The sequence below is a fragment of the Tympanuchus pallidicinctus genome, unplaced genomic scaffold, assembly GCF_026119805.1.
Source record: "Tympanuchus pallidicinctus isolate F22 unplaced genomic scaffold, pur_lepc_1.0 scaffold23, whole genome shotgun sequence".
Lineage (NCBI taxonomy): Eukaryota > Metazoa > Chordata > Aves > Galliformes > Phasianidae > Tympanuchus > Tympanuchus pallidicinctus.
This window is the reverse complement of record NW_026294740.1, coordinates 9,795,819-9,816,703: the sequence shown is the minus strand read 5'-3', so window position 1 is coordinate 9,816,703 and position 20,885 is coordinate 9,795,819. Positions and strand designations below refer to the sequence as shown.

At 43.2% G+C, this 20,885-nt stretch overlaps 2 protein-coding genes across 14 annotated transcripts in view; one reads left to right on the top strand and one right to left on the bottom strand.

Moving 5' to 3' along the window:
• Positions 1-12,264, bottom strand: part of MBTD1 (mbt domain containing 1) — a 28,482-nt gene extending 16,218 nt beyond the window's left edge. The window contains exons 1-8 of one of the 13 annotated variants that reach the window (XM_052687808.1): positions 12,149-12,264; positions 10,884-11,034; positions 10,186-10,377; positions 7,884-8,066; positions 4,816-5,017; positions 3,611-3,750; positions 2,545-2,659; positions 2,371-2,456 (exon numbers count right to left, since the gene is read on the bottom strand). In XM_052687808.1, coding sequence (XP_052543768.1) covers positions 2,371-2,456; positions 2,545-2,659; positions 3,611-3,750; positions 4,816-5,017; positions 7,884-8,000 — 660 coding nt within the window. In that variant the 5' untranslated portion in view covers positions 8,001-8,066; positions 10,186-10,377; positions 10,884-11,034; positions 12,149-12,264. The other 12 variants (XM_052687816.1, XM_052687807.1, XM_052687812.1 and 9 more) reach the window with 12 other exon arrangements.
• Positions 12,265-12,369: 105 nt separating this feature from the next.
• On the top strand, positions 12,370-20,673 carry UTP18 (UTP18 small subunit processome component). The gene is given in 14 exon segments (XM_052687821.1): positions 12,370-12,855; positions 12,969-13,096; positions 13,194-13,289; positions 13,806-13,885; positions 14,102-14,187; positions 14,751-14,876; positions 15,671-15,845; positions 16,148-16,248; positions 17,457-17,547; positions 17,852-17,975; positions 18,689-18,863; positions 19,280-19,422; positions 19,860-19,916; positions 20,547-20,673. Coding segments are annotated over 13 exon segments (1,836 nt in total). The 3' UTR covers positions 19,885-19,916; positions 20,547-20,673.
• The last annotated feature ends 212 nt before the right edge of the window (positions 20,674-20,885 follow it).

Genomic DNA, 20,885 nt, shown 5'->3' with positions numbered 1-20,885 from the left:
CTCCTACACCAATCCTTACGGCTCACCCTTCAGAAGGAAGCCATCCTGTGCAGCATCACTACTGAAAAGCCAGATAACATTACTGTCCTGAAGTGATGGTATACCTGGTATACTGTGCACAGTAACTACTCTTAAATGAGGAAGACTGGATAAACCAGGGCTGTAACAGCCATCTTCCTTAATGTCTTCTCTGTATTTGTGCAATTAAGCAATTAATGTTTGCACAATGCTTTGGAAGAAAAAATAAACTAAAAAAATCAAAGCACTACATAAGTGTAAAGTCTTATTCTTCTGCTGGCTGGCAAGGTAACTCTGAAGTCTGGATTGGCATAGCATGAACTAGCAGAACCATAATTTACAGGTAAGAACAAATTTACCTTTCCAACTTATGATGAAGAGATCCATTTCATGTAATTCCCAACAAGGAAAATCTGCTTCACTGCTTCCTGCTCCAGGGGAGGACTTGGGAGGGTTTATCTGTGAGCAGCAGCTGCCTTTTCTGCAAGGTAAGTCGCAATCAGGAAGGTTCAGTTGGACAGGGTTTGAAAAGAATGCCTAAGCACTACCTATTCCCATATGCTTAACCCAGAAAATCTTTGTTCAGCTAAATAATTGACTCCTAATGGCCTTGGATGGCATCAAAATTACCATGACTCCAGATCTGAAAGCAGACTCAGAATTTAAACGGCAAAGAAATTCTACCAGTCCCTGAACCATAGGGATACTCTGCCACTGCAGCACAACAGTACCTGCACCTCTGGCCTTACCATTGAAGACAATGTGAAAGTGATGAAAAATTAAAGGCAAAGCACCGCCACCTAGTGCAAAACCCTGGAAATGCTCCCCTCGAGCAAACTAACAACAAAAGAAATCAAGAGAAGAAAAATACTGAAGGTGAGAGGAAGAGAAATATCTAACAAGAGGAGAGGACCAGTGTGCTTCCAGATTCTGACTGCTTTGGACACGTTTTTCAAAGACGTGGAATAAACAACGCTCATCAGCAGCCACTGCCATACAGCTTGTGAAAGATTTCAAGGTAGAGTACAAACACTGGTATTGTGCCCACTCACATTACTGCTGTTCTGCTCAGGTTAATGAGTGAAGCTGTAAGAAAGATAAGGCTCCTTTTACTACGGAATGTTTGGGCTCCATTTATCAGTGGTGTTACTGCTGTAGATGTATCCTAGTTAAGGACAGGGGAAGCATTTTCTCTAATAGCACAGGTTACAATATCAAACATGGCCTTTTGATACATACTTATGAAATTACTTGTTACAACACGTACATAATTATGAAAGCAAAGTGCAAACATGCTTAAGCACATGAAATTCAATACAAATTAACAAACCTATCCTAATGCAAGACTGTTCTGGGCTCTGTTAAGGAGCATAAAGGGTTCTGTCAACTGCCAAGAAAGAGACCTTGCTCTGATTCAGGAACAACAGGGCTCAGCATGAATTCCAGAGCTGGAGAGAATTTCTCTCTCTTTCTCTATTATGAAAAACTTCTAGGAAGCAAGATTTTTAACTTGATACAAATTTTTAACAGATAACTGAGCAAAACCAAAACTCTCATTGGAAGCCAAAATACTTCATCTTCTCATGTAATGAAATAAACAGTATGATGAGAAGTGAGACTTTTTCAGAATGTTGTTACTTATGAGATGATTTTAGACAATATGTTAAACAATATCTAATAAGTAGATTTGAACAAACACATTGAAGACAGATGCTGGTAAATGCTTTCCTAATCCCCAAGCTACACTCTGTCATGACTTTAATAGCTGAGGACCTTTTGTTTGCAATTTCACAATTGTAACACAAAGGAAAGCATACTTTTTAATTTCAGGTTTAGGAAGAGGCCCCATCTTCCTTCATTCCTACTCTAGCCAGCAGCAGAGCTGACAGGGAGAACTGACTGAAAACTAATAAAAATAATCCCAAACCAAAATAATTAATGAAAAGATCAGATCTATACACTAGAGCAAGTCTGACTTGATCTAAACAGCATTTTGTAACTATACAGCATAGTGTGACCTGGTTGTGTGATACCCTAACACTGCACTCCATGCTTTTGTGCCCTGAAGTGAGGAAAAAAACAACAGTATCAGAAGCATTTGAGACTCATCCTATATTTATGAAAGCAAGCACGAGAGTAACTCACAGCATTCAGAATGGTTTAAAGAACAAACAGAAACATAGGTTTGTATCTAAATGATAGTCATACTAGCAGAGTCTACAATAAAAGTTTCACAGTGTGAAGCTTTAAAATGTTTAAGATGTGTTTTGTGAAAATGAATTCAAGAATTCAGGTGGATCCTCTCTCTGATACAGACATGCACACAAAAGGACAACGCACTGAAGTACTTACGTGTTTAAAACAAGTGACAGGAGCTGCTGTAAAGCTATTGCTATTGATGTAGCTACCCCAGCTGAAGCCTTCCACGGGGACAGCTGCTGAGAGAAAGTTACTGCATTTAGGAAACTGCCAGTGACACCTATTTTGTATTACTAGAAGTGTTTCAGCTCTTTTATTGGGCTATACCTGCTTTAGTCTTTGCCTGGTTTTGTAAAGTTGCTTGGTACTGAGCATAAGCTGCTAATTTAGCCACCAGTGGCTGTTTTTGTAGAACTTTAGCCTTCTTTGTTGGAGGTTTGCCCTAAAACAAACAAACAAAAAAACCAATAGTAAATAAAACCTTCCCAAACTCCCAGCAGAAGGATGTCCTTATGCCTGACAAAACTATTTAAAAGCAAACAAAAAAAATCACTGAGAAACAAACAGCTCCCACTAAAATAACTGAAAAATAATCTATCAAATATTTTTTTTCCAGAGAATTCAACTAAAATTGGCACAACACAGAATGGAGTTGATCAAGAAACACAAAACTATATATATAATATGGAAGATGATTAAAAATCAGCAGCAAAACAGTCTCCAAAAATTTACTTCTCTAAGAGTACTCCAATGTAAAGAGCATACAGACTCACTGCTCTACCTGAAAAACAAAATAAAATCTTTTGAAAGCAGGTTAGAAGGAAGATTTTTCTTTTTAAATCTGATTTATACCAATGCAATTTCCTGGCATGTTGCATATGCAATGGAACATGAGATAGGATATAATGATATTCTTTTCATTAAATGTTACATAACATTCTCATGATTATTTGCTTCATATTCTAAGTGAACAGATCAAACCTCATTTCATGTATCAGCATAGTTAAGAAAACCCTCAAAAGCAAACCAGCAGTGCCAAATAAACCTTTATGCTCTCTAAAGCCAGAAAGCATCCTGGGGATGACATGCATGGATTTTCAAATCATACAAATGTAGGTTGAAAGTTTTTTCTGATCTTTTCATTGCAGGTGAAAGTGGGGCACTGCAGCAGAAATGAAATAAGGAGTCAAAATTGGGTGGAATTTGCTCTGCTCAGCAAGGTAACGTGTGATCAGTGATACAGCTTGGAGTCCTGTCTTACAAAATCATGAGAGAATTTTACTACATGAAGAATTTTGACTTCGTTCTTTCAAAGCATCACAGTCGTTTTACAAACATGCACATTTCACAGACACAGACAGCAATAAGTATAAAAAGAAAATGGTGTCTGTACCGCTACCTGAAGTCTGGCCAGAATGCTGGCCTTCTTGGAGTTGGATGAATAGCTTCTAGAGCATGACACACTGCAGAAACGTTTTGTTTTAGAGTAAAAGGCATCACGGACACCAACCATTCCACACATCTCGCACGTAGCTAATCAGAGGAGAGAAACAACACGGTAAGAGTCTAAGAAAAACCTCTAAAAATTCTGAACAAAGACGGCGTGACGAAGGTCCTGCAGGTGGCACCATCAAATCAATTTCTTACAGCTTTACCCTGAGCAGATCTGCACCAAAAGCCAACTAAAAGACAGCTGCCACCACCATCCGTGATACGGTAAGAAGCCCAGGTTCAAAGGCAGAAGTGCCTCTCCACTTTCCTGCCTACCAGTTTTACCACTGAAGTCAATCATCAACCCAAAGCCAACTTCTGTGTCTTAATGGCTCTCAAGAAAATGCCTACTCCGAATCAGAGCCAACCAGTTCCAGTTTTTCTCTAAATATTTAACACTTGCAAACAAATAAAACCAGATGTTTTTCTTTAATCTTAAAATTGGAATACATCCAAAGTACCTTTGCCTACCAATAGTTTCACCTATAGCTGGAGTCATATGCTTTAGAGGTTGATGGCACAGTGCACTAAGTTGTTCCGTGCTCAGTAAGAGTTTGAGACCAACTCACCCCAGCAAGACATACCAAGATTCTACCCAGAGGGAACCAGTAACCAGGCCAAAATGTTTTCCCCCCAAGGGCTAAAGCAATCTCTCTGCCTCTCCAATCTTTTATTTTTTGGTGTATACCACAGTCAGTAGTGAATACATACACACTGACGAGAATTATAAAGTAGTGGGAAAGAAGTTTTTTTTTTCCTAGTATAAGAAATATTTTTCTATATTGTGAACACACACAAAAAGAGACAATATGCTTTTGTGTAAGAGAGCACAATGACATTTTCAACAAAGCTCAAAGAATAAAAACAACACGCGTGAGAACGAGCGTGTGCATTATACACAACATACACTAGATAGGGAGGGTATTCACATAATGCTTTCCTGATAGCAGGATTCAAATTTTATCATATTTCAGTCTGGCAAAATCAAGAAATCCACTGTATTGGTCCATTTTCAAGGGGACCAACAGTTGGGTCTGGAACCCCCCAAAACACAGTGCGGGCAGAAAAAGCAGCATCAGTGTTTGTACTCACACACCACATACTTACCCATGCCAGATTTACCATCTGGATAAGTATAGACCTGTCCATTGTTCTTTATGATTGGGAGACTGGATGGCAAAGGAGAAACCTCTTCTTCACTCTCATCTGAACTGGAGCTGCTGCTGGTGTCCTCACTACAACTGTCATAGCCGTCAAACATCCCGAATGAATCACGTCTCTTCCTTTCTGTTTGTGAAAGATGATCTGTCTAAAAATTAAAAAAAAAGCAAATAATGAAAGCAAACAAAAAGAACACCTGAGCATCGTGAACACAGCTATTTCAACAGCAAACTTGAAAATTAAAGGTCAGCCCTCAAATGGAGATACACTACAAACTGCCCTATCGGCATATAAATACCAGCACGTATTACAAATCAAGTTAGTTGAGTCAAAACCAGGTAACATTTGGTATTGCATAAACAAAGCAAGCTCAGTCCACTGAGAATACACAGTAGCAGTCCATACATTTTTTCCTTGGTTTCTCCAGAGATCATTAATCCTGATGTTCTGATCAATGACAGCCACGCATCTTATATGCAAATGAACATATTCCAGATGGCTGCAGCCAATTTCTGTAGAATTCATTCATTTGAGAAATCTCAGCAGAGAAAACAGTGCAGCGAGGAGGGCACTGCTCTCCAGGAATGGAGCTGAGCTGCTCTGGGCCATCAGTGGCTCACAGTGCTGGGGATCCAGCTCTCAGCTTCTTCAGGATTCAGCTGCTCACGTGCAAAGCAGAAACACTTTTCCACCTCACAGGGGTGTTCTGAGGATTAATACGTTAACAATTATGAAGAGCTCAGTTACTATGGCAATAGGGTCTGTATAAATGCTAAAAGATAGAAAGGTGACTAATTTGTAGGAAAACTCTATTATGTAACAGGTTTCTGTACGTGGCAGTGGCAATGAAAAATCTGAGGTCGAGTGCAAACACTGCTCTGAAAAATGCCCAGCAGCTGAGCACTTTCCAAAGACAATAAAGAAGACAAGCAACAGATTAACTTTTTTTTTTTTTTAAATGGATAACCAATAAATGCTTTTTAATACAGGAACATTTTTACCTTTATTGCCACCTGACACGAGCCTACTGCTACATAAGCAAGCTGCTCTCATTAAGCTAAAAAAAGAAATCTCAAAGTATTTATATTATTCTTAACCATGCCTACAAAGGTTGAGAGGCATTAATAAAGCAAGAAAAGACATACTACAATGCAAGCACAAGTTAAGAGAATATAGTACAGCAAGAAGAAATAAATAAGAAAGCCTGTGTCTCTACTTCCCTCTCCCTTCAAACCCATGAATAAGTTTTATCTCAAAACCGTAGATAGAAAATATGATTGGACTTGTTCTTAAAGTGCATTTGGATTCATAGCTTTAAGACTTCATCACAATAATTCCCCAAATCCCCTTCCTGGAGAGTATCATTTGAACATCTCTATTGTTACATCTCATCCGAGCCTTCCTGTGCCACATTATCACTTTATTATAACATTCTCTATTCTCCTTTTCAATCTAAATCTTATTTCAGAAGACTTTCCTCATAGTTAAGAGAGAGAACTGATTCCTACACGGACCCAATCCCAGCATCCAACTACAAAAAAAAGCGCAAACAGTACAAGGTTATGCAACAAAGCAAACACCTGTAAACACTAAGAACAGCTCTGAAACGTTAAGAAATCGGCACAGTGATAATTGTGCACACACCCCATAGCCAACCACATAAAATTACACTAAAACAAATCAAAACTTAGGGCAGGGCATGACATGACCTCTATTCCTGAAGTAGGCAGAACAGCAATTGCAATCATTAAAGGAACACTAGCGGAAGGCAGAACAAAACCCAGCCCTGACCTGTGCCAGGAACGAGCCGTACCTGCACAGCACTGCTGGTACCAGCAAGATGCTGGCTGCGTTGTGCACGTGTGTGCAGATTCAGACAGAAGCTGAACACATTGCCATGGATACGGAGTTCTGCAAAGTGTCAGCAATTCACACATGAGAACATGAAGACCTCGTCACAAACTCTGTAGTGCCTCAGAGTGTTTTACCTTCAGTGACCACAGCCTAGGAAATAAACTGCAGTGCCACACTAACTACTCACAGCAGAACAGCCTGCTGCCCCCCAGCACCCGCACACAGCAGCTGACTGGATTTCCCTCAGGGACCAGGGCCTGGACCCACATGAAGGAGGACTGGAAGCCCCTCCTGGCGGTGCAGCACCAAGCAGCCCCAGCACTGCTCTTTCCTTCCAGACCAAAGACCTCAGGCCTACACAGCAGCTCGGCTTCGCCCAGAACTCCATTGGTAGAGGCCTGAAGTGCTGCCACATCTCACAAGAATGAAGAGAAACAGCCCAGTCCCAGTCCTCCCATTCCCAAGGGCACAGCAGACACTGCCCTCCCAGCACCGCTCTCCCTGCACAGGAAGAAGCAGCAGAAAGCTGAAGGCAGGCTGAAGCTCCACTGGCACACAAAGGAGTCAGGCTGAAGCATGGCTCAAGATCACAGTCACAGATACCATGACAATATGTTGGCTCTTACTTTTTTTCTTCCTTTATCACAGATTTAGAATCTCAGCAGCACTGCCAAGGCTCTTTGCCAAAATACCCATAGATGAGAAAAAAAATGCTTTCTGTAGGAAATTACAGACTCAAAAGAGAAAAATCATCCTTCAGCATTATAGAGGCTCCAAAGTCTCCAACTCATCAAGAGTTTGTTTAGCTTATCTAAACCGAGGAAGTCTCACACATCACCTTTCCTTCACTTTACATTTAGTCACATTGTCCCAGCTGAAGTTATGAGCAACTCAAACATGTAAATGTGTAAAATAACCCTCTAGTTTTTATAAAACATCTTTATGTGAGTGCTTGCCAGAAGATGAGCATATTTGCCAGACAATTTACATAGGATGTTCCTAGTGTTAATTTATAACTATTATTTGGATTTTAATTCTTGGGAAATTTGCTCAAACTGCATTTTGTGCCACTTGGAAAAGGTTCAGATTTTCAGTACAAAAATACAAACTGCTTTGTTCACAAAGGCAGGTGAAAGTCAGGGCAGAAAATACACAAATACCTTCGCTGGAATTTTGCTAGAGCAGATCAAAACATTTCTATTTTGATAATAAACACCAGTAAGATTCTTTTCGGCCCATGTTGAGACAGCATTTGTAGAAACAAGCGAGTGATGCATGGAACCTCTGATAGCCCTCCCTGCAGATCTCAGCAGTCCTACTCTTTTGTAAGCCCTGTCTAATGCCTGAAACAGAAAACAATTGGGTTACAACTCTGGACTCACAGGTCAAAAATCACAACCTTACACAAAGGCCGATATCTGCCTCAAGCAGAACCACAACTAAGGACAAGTTGCTGCTTCAGCCACAGCAGCAGCTTGCAGCTCCTGCCCAGCTCCTGCCAGTGATGAGCAGCAGCAATGCCATCAGCTGACAGTGCCCAACTGTGGCACCTGCAGGGCCTCTGCACAAAAACGCAGCCCTGCATCCCCAAACCCATCACAACTGTTACTGCACCAAAGCGTCCTGTTGTGACCACAGAACTGCGGGCTACCATGGGTACAGCAGGGATGGATTATGCGTAGTTTTCACATTCACACACTTCTATGACCAACATTAGGTGGTGACTCCCGTGACTCCCCCAGAATTTGTTTCTGGCTATCGCGGACAGAAATAATAGATTGAATTATCAATTTAACAATTACAACCCTAAGATCAACCCATGCATTTCACAATACATGCATGACAAAAACTGCCTTCTGCCAGGAGCTGGATTTCGCATGAAAAGCCACATTAGGGTTAGCATTTATTTAAAACTGAAATAGATGAGCACTCTTCGCCTCCCCGCAAAACACTAAGAAGGAGCCTGGCTCACTGCAGAGCTTACAGCTGTGTAAGTGGCCAGCAGCAGAACAGCAGCTGTTCCACCTCATGATAAGCACCACTCATTAAGCAGAAGCAAGGCGTATGCACACAGAACAGGCCAAACTTCTGCGCATACTGGGCAAGGCTCATTTTCCTAGTCAGATTACCAGCTCCTCAATAGGAAGGATTTTTAGAACGATCCAAAATCGAGGTAAGAGAGACTGGCAAATAAAAGCCTGGGGCACTACTTGTTTAGGGGATTTCTTGCATGGCTCTTTTTACTGAAGAGATGGGTGGAGAGAGGAACTTTTAAGAACTGCTTTCTTATTCCGCCCAACTTCCCATTTTCCTGTTCTTCCTCTCCCCCTTGTGAGCACTTGGCAGCAACGTATTTTTAAGAAATATTCTTAATTAACCATTACACAAGGCAAATGGTATGATAAAAGAATATCGTTAAGGAAACCGGTTTTCCAAAAAGCTGGAAGGCAACTCCAAACAAATACGATTAACAGCCACTTTCTCACTCCTTTAGCATACACAGCTGAATTTGGTCATCACATCATAGCTCCCTGAAAATAACTGCTCTTCCAGCATGAAAGGTTGGTCACAAAGGATGTACACTGCGTGGCCAAATTGCAAAATAAAACAATTTAACCTTAGCTGGGCACGAAATGCTTGGGAAATTGTTTTAGTATATCAATGAAAACTATGCTCAAGTGTTGGCAACACTTAAGAGAAAGCATTTCAGAGGTGAAAACTTGCAACAGAAAATACCCCGTATTATCAAGCAGCCAAACTGTGCCTCCAAGTCAGCACATCCTGACCAAAGGCAGCTGGTATAAAACCATCAGAGAAACGTTTCAGCCTGCTCAAATGGGCAGTCACTACTATTCAATCAGCTTGGTGCTTAAATTCACTAAGACAGCAGTTTAGAAATACAAGAACTGCAGCTCAACCAATGTGTCCCAGCACCTCATGCAGAGAGGCACCAGTTTCTACACTCAGATCGCGCTCACAGAAACAGGACAGAAGTCACAAGGCGACCACCAACTTCCAGCCACGGGTGTCTGATAGAACATTTACTTTAATCACATAGCCTTAACAAAGCATGCTTTTCCAATAGTGTACTTCAAAGTCGGTGTTAAATTTGATACAATAGTTTTGTATTTGAAAGTTCATTAATGTTTTATGCCACGAGTGTGGTTTTGGCTCTGGATGTCAGCATTAATGCACCAAGAACAAAAAACTCGTTGATTGCAACTCTTCTGAACTTAAGCTGGCCAGAACCACCCTGTGCAGAAACACCAGGCCTGCAGAACTGAAGCCCTGCATGAGCCTCATAGCATGGCAAAGAAGAAAAACTCCAACATGGTACCGATTTAAAGAAAACATACTTTCAGCTTTCATGAAAAACAAACAAAAAACCCCACAGCTAAACATCTTGGGATTCCTGGAAATCAGAACTAGCCAAACTTAGTTTTTTATATATAAGCAACTCACCTCTATCGGGAAATGTGCCTTCCACTCTTATTACAAGTAAAATCTCAGCTGGAAAATTACAGAAATGTTTTTTCCTGTCTCTTCATTTGCTATGTATGACAGCATTTTGTCTGAAGCCAGTTTCTGCTGTTTGCCAATGGTTTTGTCCATAGCCTCTTCCCCAGGGGGTTTCACACGAGAAGAGGGGAGACTCTTACAAAAAAATATATCAAATTAGCAGGCAACTTGGAGGGGTGGGGGTGATGTAAATATGTGAAATATTTTCATTTGAATAAAATGTGTTTACGTTAAAAACTTCATTATGTTTTTACAAAGCCCTTACACATAGGAGCACCTGGAAGAGGCAGAGTCTAGAAGTCAAATACTTGGTTCAAACAATTCTGTTAACATTATAAACAACGACAAAACAACAGTAAAATAACTCCAACCCCAAGCCAAGATTTGCTACACCTGAATCCCTCCTGTGTGCTTGGGGGCAGATTCAGGAAAATATCACAAGTCCAATGTGCACCAACTTACCTGAGAAAAGAAGGCGTGCTGCAGCAGTTTGCAGAAGGTATCGAGAACGTTGTGAAATTACATCAGGTTTTAAAGGGCAAGAGAAAGGAAGGCCAGCGTGGGATTTCCTTTCCCCCGAGTTTCTGTTACCACCACAGCTATTTAACTCTTTAGGGAACGACAATGAAGATAATCCTTACTTTCAGCCTACAATCCTTGTGCGCTCACAGGTCTCCGCTCTCTCGGGAACAAGAGCCAAACCATGCATCAACAACAACTTCCACCCAGGAAAGCATACACCTCTGCTGTGCCTCCCTGCGGCTTACGTTACACACTTCCTCAAAGCGATCCCTAGGCAGAAGTAACAAGCACAGATTACTGCCTACATCTGTTAAGTCCCACGGATCTCGTAACGACTGCATTGTTTTGGTCCCCGTTTAAAGGTCCCGATTAGGATCTCCTTTAACCTTTTCATTCCGTTCCGTGCAAGTTAAAACCGGACCGTTACGAACAAACGTAACCAAGCAGTAACTGAGCGCAGCCCCTCGAACACGCAAAACTTTCGTGTTTTTTTTTTTTTAAAAAAAGACAGAAAACCGCCCCACAGCTTTCAGAGCCTTAAAGGGAACAGCGGCGTTACGGGCACCGTTCTCTCCCATGAAGCAGCGCCGTGCAGCGGGACGCTCCGCAGAGCCGCCGCTCCGGGACACGGCGCGGCAACGGCCCGAGCGGGGATCGCCGCCCGCGCCGGGAAGCGAAACGCGACGAACGGCCCCGGGACGAGCAGACCGTGCGCATTCCGGAGCGCTGAGCTCGGGCTGGAAGGCGGCAGCGGCGGCCGGGGCTTCAACTCGGCAGGAAGGATACAGGAACGCCGCTCCGGCAGGGCGACGCCGCGCCAGGGCTGCCCCAAAACTTCTCGCTCCGAGAAGGGCCGGCGTCGCGGGACAGTGCGGCACAAAGGGCCCGGGGCCGCCCCACGTGTGGGCTGTCAGGGCCGCCCCGGCCCGGGATCGGCGGAGCGGAGCCACCCCCGCGCCCCTGTGCAGCGCCCCGGCGCAGCTCCCCGCCCGCGCGGCCGAGGGAGGCGCAGCCCCCGCCCGCCCCTGGGGGCCCGTCCCGCCCCGGCAGCCCCTCCGCCCGCCCTGGAGCCCAGCGGCACTCACCGGCTCCTTTGTGTTTTCCATCAGGCCCTCGCGGGCAGGAGACGCCCAGCCGCCGCCTCTGCCCCCTCCCCTCGGCTCGGCCCCCTCCGCCCGCCGCCTCCCCCTGCGAGGGGCCGGGCCCGGCGGGACGGGAGGCGGCCCGCAAAGTTCAGCGTCTCCCTAAGAGAAAGGAGCCCCGCTCCGTGCGCCGGGACATCAACAACACGAGCATCGCCGCTCTGCGCAGGCGCGGCGCCCGGCCCCCCGCGCGCCCTCATTGGGCTCCGCGCCGCTCGGGGCTCCTCGCTCGCCGTACCCACCTCGGGGGGAAGCCATCGGGGAACGGGGCGGCTCGGCGGCACGAAATGGGCCGAACAGGGGCGGCAGTCCCGCTAGGATCTGTTTTGCTTTGTAACGAACGGCGCGACAAGGGAGGGGGCTGCTGGGTCTCGGCTGAAGGCAGCTCGGCGTCACGTGAGGTAGAGGACGCCCCCCCTCCACCCGTGCGGAATAGAGAGCGCCAAGTCACGTGGAACGCGGAATGGGAGAAGGGGAGGAAGGAAATAAGGCGAAGAAAGGAGGTCACGTGACCGTTCGTGCGGACAGGGGAAGCTCCCGGCTCACGTGATGCGGGGAGGGGCGGCGGCCTCCAATCGGGAGAGGGGCGGGCACGAGCGCGGCCGCGTGGACGCTCGGCCACATTTCCGGTTCCGGCGGCTCTGCGGTAGAGATGCGCGCGGCGGCGGCGGCCCCGGGGGTTCTGGCTGCGGCCCGGCGGCGGCCGGCGGAGCTGAAGCTGACGGCCAAGAAGAATAGTAATAAGAATAAGAAGAAGATGGTGAAGCGGGCACGGCCGCGCGCCAAGGAGATGGAGGCGGCGGCGGCGGAGGAAGCGTCGCGCCGTGCCCGGCACTTGCGAGCCATCTCCGGCGCTACGGCTGCTGAGCGAGAGCTAGAGGAGCTGGTGTTCGGCGACAGCCTCGTCGCGGAGGAGGCCGAGCTGCTGCAGCGCCTGGCCGGCCCGCAGGTACGGCTCGGACGGGGCGGCGGTTTTGGCGCTGCGGGGCGGCGCGGCCCCGGTTCCCCTGCGGGAGGTGAGCGGCCCGCCCCGCGCTCAGCGTCCGTCCCGATGCGTTTCAGACGAGCGCCGCGCGGAGCGGGGCACAGCCGCGCCGCTCCAGCCATTCGGAGTTGGAGGACGAAGTCACAGGGGGATTCCCGTCTAAAAGGCCCGCCTGGGTGGATGAAGACGATGAAACCGAGGAAAGGTGCGCGCAGGGCACACGGCGGCAGTCGGCCGCGTCGGAGCGGCTACGGACTGCTTTCACTGCAATGAGTTGTGCGGCTGTTGTGTTCTCGCTCTAGGGTTGACATGACCCACAGATACAGGAGGGAGCTGATGAAAAGCGATGCCGAGAAGATACTTACTAAGAAAAAGCTAAAAGCAAGACTTGAAGAGCAGTAAGTTCATTGACGCTTTTGTGGTAGACTGTGCTAAGACGTCTATGGATGCACACGGCATTCTGAGTCCCTTTTGTCTTTTTTCCCCTAACTGCTTCAGTCCTGGAGTTGTTCTTGCACTCGGAGGCACTGTTCAGTTAGTGCTTCTTACAGCATTTATAGAATCTTTAAATCTGGAGTAATATTGTTATTTGATTTTTTTTTTATCGACTTAATGCTTGTTTACTAATTAGAAATTACTCCATAAAACATCTGAGGTGACGTGCTGTTTTTTAGTTGGGTGATGGAAAATGTTAATTTGATACATAAGAGTGATTGAAGCATGGATAGAGTTGGATGCTGTAGTAAAAATTCAGATCTGCTGGGGTTGCCTGGCTGTGGAGTGCATTGCTTAAAGAACTCGGAGTCATCTTGCAGAAATGTAGCAATCTCTTGTAAGTGCCTACTGGGTAGAAAGAAATGACTTTGTTAAACAAGGTGTTCCTTTCTTCTCTCCCCTTCCTCTTCTCTTGCTAGATTTCAGCGAGCTATGGGAGGAGTTCCTGCATGGGCTGATAGAGAAAGCAGGAGGAAATCCAAGCAAGCTGCAAGTGATAGTAAAGAAACCTTTTACTGCTCTAATGCGACTTGCTGTGCTTGTCTATTCAACTTGTGGAAAAAAGACTTGTTTTGGGGGTTTGATAAGTCTTTGTGTGAAAAAAGCTGGATGGTCACCTTTATTCTTTCTTTTGGTGTGGTTTTTTTTTTCTTATCATTGTTTCTGTAGGGAGTTCATTGAGCTCCCTATTCCAGTGTGCTCTGTTTTTAATTAGGTGGCAGCGATGAAGATGACGATCTGCTGTGCAGAACTGGCAATTTCATATCAAGCTCAGAATCCCTACCAAGGGGTATTTTGGAGGTAAAGGGAAGCCTGTAATTGCACCTTAGTTTGGTCTGTGAACATGCTTTGATTTCATTATTGCTGTTCATGCAGTAAAATGAGCTCTTACATGAATGTCTGTTCCTGTAATTGTAACGTTTAGATATTAATGCTTTAGAGAAAGTGGGTAGTTCATGTTATAAGGCATGAAACAAACAGAGATGTATTGACAAAGGAATTATTTAATGTACTCTTAAATAGCACTTTGGAGTAGGATTTCAGTCTCTGGGGGGAAGATGAAGTTCTCCCATGCCTGGATGATGAAGTGGTTCTTGAAGGGAGCCCTCAGATGAGTGTTTCTTACAGTACCTCCTTTACAGCTATTTCAGATGAGCAGGAGTGCAAGTAGTCTCAGCTAGCCTTCCTTCTGACTTCATCAACAGGCTGACCAGTTTTATGCCTACCCTGCTGTACTGAAGCAACTTAGCAAACTTATTTTGTTTGTCCTGCTGGTGTCAAACTGTTGAAAAGTCATTGTAGGCATCAGCATAACTAAATGTGTAACCTGTTATTTTGTTCTTTTTGCTTGATCTGTGTTGTAGATGAAGAGCTGCTTGCCTGCTAATCAGGAACGTCTTGCTGATGGAAAACTGTCAACTGTGCAGTTCCATCCATCTGCTCAAGTTGTTCTGACTGCTGGCCGCGATCGATCAGTGTCACTCTTTCAGGTGAAGAACTTTAACTCACACTATGTGAATGTGTTCTTAAATGGAATACTCCTCTGATAAATGTACTGGAAATACCTTGGCAAGATAGACTCTCTTTTCACTGTTCCTATGACGGTTTGCACACGAGGCTTGTAATATCTATGGTTGGAATGGAATTAGCTTGGAGTTTTCTTGGAAGATTTCCCTGTCTTCATACCAACTATCTGCAAAATATAGGCAAAGTAGTTTCATCATCTGTAGCTGAAGAGTGATAAGGAATATTGAGGTTGTGTTTCTTATTTTTAATTAGTTTGCAAACACTGCATTGTGAGGAGCACTCTGCTTATGTTTACAGCTGCAATATTGCTCAGAAATCCTTGGGGGAGTGGAACGGCTGTGTTGTAGGAGGAAGTTTCATATCCTCAGATACTTTTGTGTTCCTGTGAAGACTGAAGAGCCCAGCTCTATGAGGAGTTTGATGTGGCCTAGTATGAGTGAAGTGGTCAAAGGCACAAGCTGAGTATGACATCTGTGAGGCTGCAGGAACAGCATATTGGAAATTATAGTTTATTTGAATAAAGCATGGGCAAGACAGTAAGGAGAAGGGGTTTGAAATATGTCCGGAAAGTCTGGGAGAGCCTCATTTACAGGGTGAGGGGTGAGAGGTGGACTGTTTGTAGATTGGGAAGGGAGAGATAAATGCTTTTAGCTGGGTACGCTTTTTACTGTCTCTCTTGTACTGGTGAGTCAGTAAGAATTTTTCTGTGTAAAAATATTTGATATGTTCATTAATGTTATAATCTTTTTATTTTAAGGTTGACGGCATAAGGAATCCAAAAATACAGAGCATCTATTTAGAGAGTTTTCCAATCTATAAAGCTCGTTTCAGTGCTGATGGAGAGCAGGTTATAGCCACTGGTACTCACCATAAAGTCTTCTATGTGTATGACATGATGGGTGGAAGTATTGTCCCTGTACACCAAGTAAGAGGTAAGTTAGTGATCTAAATGTCTCAGTGCATTTAAAGCTGTCCAAAGTAGCAGTGCACATGGGTTTGCTTTAAAGGAAATGAGTTCTTGGAAGTAGTGATGTCTATTGTTTTACTATGGTATGTTCTAGTTTCTTGTGTATAACCCCAACTTTGTGTAACATCTAACCCATAATGTTATCTTTTAGTATATTACAAAAGGGAAAAGGTGGAGTCGGGTCTTTCTTATGTTCATTGTAGGCCTGAAGTTCAGGCAAGTGAGTAAATCTCACCAAGATTAAGTTCTGTATCACTTATTTTAAAGGAATGGAGGAAAAATTTGTCAAAAACTTTGAAGTCTCTCCAGATGGATTGTTTATGCTTCTCACTGGAACTTCAGGATATCTCCACTTGCTGTCAATGAAGGTAGCTTTTTCCATAATTCATGTAGTACCAAGGAACTGAAACCCTTTTCCTTTTGAATCTGGTTGCTTGCCTTTTAATTTGAGAAGCAATGCAGCTTTTCAGTTAAAACGGGTGTGATGTACTGTGACAGCCTTTGAAAGTGAGCTGCTCTATGAACTAACTGTAACTATGGAAAATGGCTTGGGGATGTCAGACAGTTTTCTTTGATGTTCTTTTTGGGACTGGTGGTGGAGAAAGTCTAGAGTTTTCTGGTGGTGTCTTTTGGGGAGGGGAGAAGGTGGAGGGTGGGTTACTGGAAAAAGCCATTTGTCAATGATGTGTTACAACTGATGGTGCAAACACTGTGCTGAGAAAACCAATAGCCTGAGCATGGGAACAGGAATCTGAGGGTGGAAGGAATGTAGGACTTGTTTTTTGGGAATAATGTTAGTGTGTGTTGGTGTACCGTGGTCATGAATCACTCCATCTGCTGTGATTCATAAGGAACCTAGAGTTTTTTAATCTGCATTTTAAAATGCCACGATGGCAGCTGCACTTGTTTCAAGCTTGGAAATAACTAGGAAAAATAGTTTTAAAACAATTTCAGTTCCCTTTTGTATTGAGACCCCTCAGTGAGGGAGCAAATGAGCATTTATTGAACTGGGTAACAATAAATTGGTTGAGCATGAGCTTGTGTGCTGCACTGCGGGCTCTGAAAACGCTGATCTGTGCTTTTAATGCCAAGCCACTGTGGCTGACTTAAGGTTTGTGTGGGACAGGAGTATGGAAGCAACTTTCCTACTGACCTTACGGTTCAGTAGCACATCTGAAAGCATCAAGGATTTGTTGAATGCTGCCTGTTAAGACATGAGGGTGGTAAAATGCCTCATCACACCTCTTAATCTGCATTGTCTTGGTCTGAGTGCTCATTGCACTCATGTGTCAAACAAAGCCAATGCTTTGCTTAGGTGATTACATGAAGCTGAAGGACACCAGTTCCTTTCTTGTAATGTAGCACTTCTCTTAGCTGCTGGCTGTCTGACATTATGTTGTGTGATAATGCTGCCACTGCAGGCAAAATAGCACAAAACTGGAGGTCCTTCTTGAATTTACATACAGATATTTCAGTGTAGACTTTATTGATGTGCTTTAAACAGACTCAGGAATACCTCAGGCTAGGAAGGGTTGAAATGGCAGATTTGGTCACCATTATTGATTTCCTCCTATAGACAAAAGAACTGATCAGCACTATGAAGGTAAATGGAAGAACCACTGCATCTGCTTTCACTTCAGACAGCAGTAAAATATATAGCTATTCCAGTAAGTGCTCTGTTTAATAGTACCAATTGTAATTCCATTGAAATTGCTTAAGTTTTTGTAAATCATTCAGTGTTGTACAAAGTTAGACCTCGTCTGACCTAGAAATCCTAGCAGGTGATCCATCATTACCGATAAACTGTTCTGGTGTGCTCTTCTTTTTTTAAAAACAGACAAAACCTCCTTATTTGACAGCTGTATGTAAGTTTACAACTGTCTTTCTGAAATGTATTTTAACAATTCTGACAGATCAACGTATGTTTTGTGTGCATGAATTCTGTAATCTTCTCTTTAATTCTGCAAACAGAGGAAGGTGAAGTTTTCATTTGGGATGTGAGAAGCAGGAAGTGCCTACACAAATTTGAAGATGAGGGCTCTTTGGAAGGAAAGTGTATTGCTGTTTCAAGAAATAACCAGTATGTGGCGTGTGGGTAAGTGAACAACTTGGGTGTTATACTTTCTTCCTGTCTCATTTTGAAGCTCTTCAGAATTTGTTTGGTAAGAGTGGAATAGGAATAGGAAGATAGAATGTTTTAATAAAGTTATAGTACAAGTGAATAGGTGAATGTTGCTGTTTCTATGACAATCATGTACTTTTTCCATGTACATGTCAGTTACCATACATGCTGAATACTGGTATTGCTCTTAATATGTTACTGTTGGCATGCAGTGATTTTAGCAGTTAATTTTGAAATTATGCAGCTGAAATCACACAGAGTGAACTTCTGTAGTAAAGTGTCATTTTGGGGCCTCGTTTCTTCCACCTTTCTAGTTTACTCTCTTCTGTGCTCTTAATTTGATTGCTGTGAGAGTGCTGTTAGCATTTGTAAAGATGTTTTGACTCCAACAGTTGCAGCAACAGAGCCTGAATACTTCTTGAAAGTATTTCTGAATTAATGGTTGCTGGCAGCTAGTGTGTCAGTCCTAGCAACATCCTGATGTTTCAGTACAGTATGCATTTCCTTAAGAAAAACTTCAAGAACCTTAAATGACTTCAGACCAAAACACAATCTTCAAAATGTTGTTACAAACAGCACTAAGCAATTACTTGCTGATCTTTAAGTTGACTACTGGCTAAGATAACAAGCTAATGTGTACCATAAACGCTGTCTCTCATATGGATTTTGTTAATTTCTCATTGTAGTTCAGTTTCTGGAGTTGTGAACTTGTATAGTACTGATGTTTGTCTCAAGGAAAATCGTCCTAAACCAGTTAAAGCCATAATGAACCTCGTTACCTCTGCTACGTCCGTGACCTTCAATCCTACCACAGAAATCTTGGCTGTGGCTTCCAATGAAGCTGATGAAGCTGTCAAATTGGTATGGTCAGCTTCTTTTCTCAGTGTAACACTGTGTCTTCTTTTAAAAAACGGAGTGCAATCCTGCTGACGTGGTCAAACTGATTCCGAGTGGGTGCATGCACTACAGAATTTGCTTGATTGGAATGTGTGCGGGCTGCTGTACCTATATCAGAAAATGGTTTTTTTCCTTGGAGAAAGTTCTTCAGATAACCTTGTAGTCTAACTTGACTCTCTTTTTTTTTCTCCTCTTTTTTAAAATGTTCTTGTTTTGTTGCTGCAGATACAATAACTTAGCGACAATTCTTGATTTTCAGCATCTGTTAACTGTAACAGTCTTTCTGGGTGGTGACTTTTCCTTGCTAAGAAATTTTGCCAGCCTTGACAAAATTCTGGGTATTTCCTACTTGATGTGACTAACTATATCTTTCTTAATAGGTACACATTCCATCATATACTGTATTCTCAAACTTCCCAGTGTTTAGAAGAAAGCAAATTTATCTTACTCAATCTATGGACTTTTCTCCTAGAAGTGGATTTTTCTCTATAGCAAACAACAAAGGCAAAGCTTTGTTGTATAGGTACGTACTAAGTTTGGTTGCTTAATCCCAGGTAACATTTATATTCAGTAAGATGATGCAGATGACTGTAAATGGTGAAATTTGACCACTTGATCTGATCTTTACTCAATGAGTTAACAGTGTGGCACTGAGTTCCCACTCTGGAGAATGAACCTTGTTGTTCTTTTGATTACTGACTGTACATTACTGCAGACATGCCTGTGAAAAGTGTTATTGTTCCTTGCTGAATAAAAGGAGGAAGGAAATAGCAGATAATGGATGGTTTTTGCCGTTTTGTTCTCTTTTTGAGCTTTTACTACAACTGTGTTTCAGATTAGGAGTGGCAGTAGATTATTGGAAGATACTCAGTGCTACTAAATATTTATTGTTTGTTGTATTATGTTTACAGCAGGTTATTGAGAAGCTTTACATCTGTCTCAACTATGTTCTTTCCTCAGGTTGAAACATTATTCAGATTTCTAGAAGATACAGGAGACAATGGACTAGCATCTCAGGTAAAAGTAGCACTCAAGCTGTTGACAGGATTGTCTTGGCATTTCTTCTTTTTGTTCAGCTACCTCCACCTCATCAAAGGTGGCAACAAGAAGTTCTCAGTGTGTAAAAGTGAAATGGTATTGTCTGGGTTGTTAACAGAAAATGTCCATTACAAGGGACAGCCTTGTTTGTTAGCTCAGCTTTTCTAATAATGCCCTTAGGGTGGTTGGTAATTCAACCAAATGTGCCCAGTCCTGTTGACAGCTGTTTTAAAAGCTTGTAAGCATTAGAAACAAACTCCTGAGCAGTGATGGTAAAAACAGCTGTAAGCTGCCCTAAATTGGCCCTGTTGTGTGGACACACTTACATGAGTTCACAGGTCTGTGTGATTGAAAATTTAGGTTACATAAACAACTGAAATTTCAAGTGCAGCTTGTGAGAATTTTTGCCTTTTCATGGGAAACTGGAATGTCCTGTAGCCTTGTCAGAAACACAGTGGTGCTGCTTGACCTAAAATCTGTTAAAGGTCGGAAGCTCAGCCCATTCAAACTGAAAGCTGGTTCTTCTGTGCATTAAGCTTATGTAAACTGCTGTGATAGGTAAATGTTCTGAGCATGCTAACAACATTCTCTGTGCTGATCCTTCCCCAGGTGCTGTAACCTGCAACACAAGTATGCTGCCAAAATCAAGCAAACTACTTGCAATGGAAGTTGAATATTAATATAACATCTGTGATTTGTGAATGTTTTTTCTTAATAAATGTACCTGATAAATTTCCAGGCAAGTTCTTTCAGCTTTTTTCCCATGCTTTGTGTAAGCAAATGACTAAACAGAATTTTGATGGTTGGTAATGAAGTTAATGTCTTCAAGAAACGCTTAAATGCTCTTTAGTTATTATGAGAACACGATGTGTTCCAGTATTGATACTAAAAAATCAGTTTTGTTTAAACTCTCAGCTCTCCTCTGTGTATGGGATGTTTCTGGCTGGA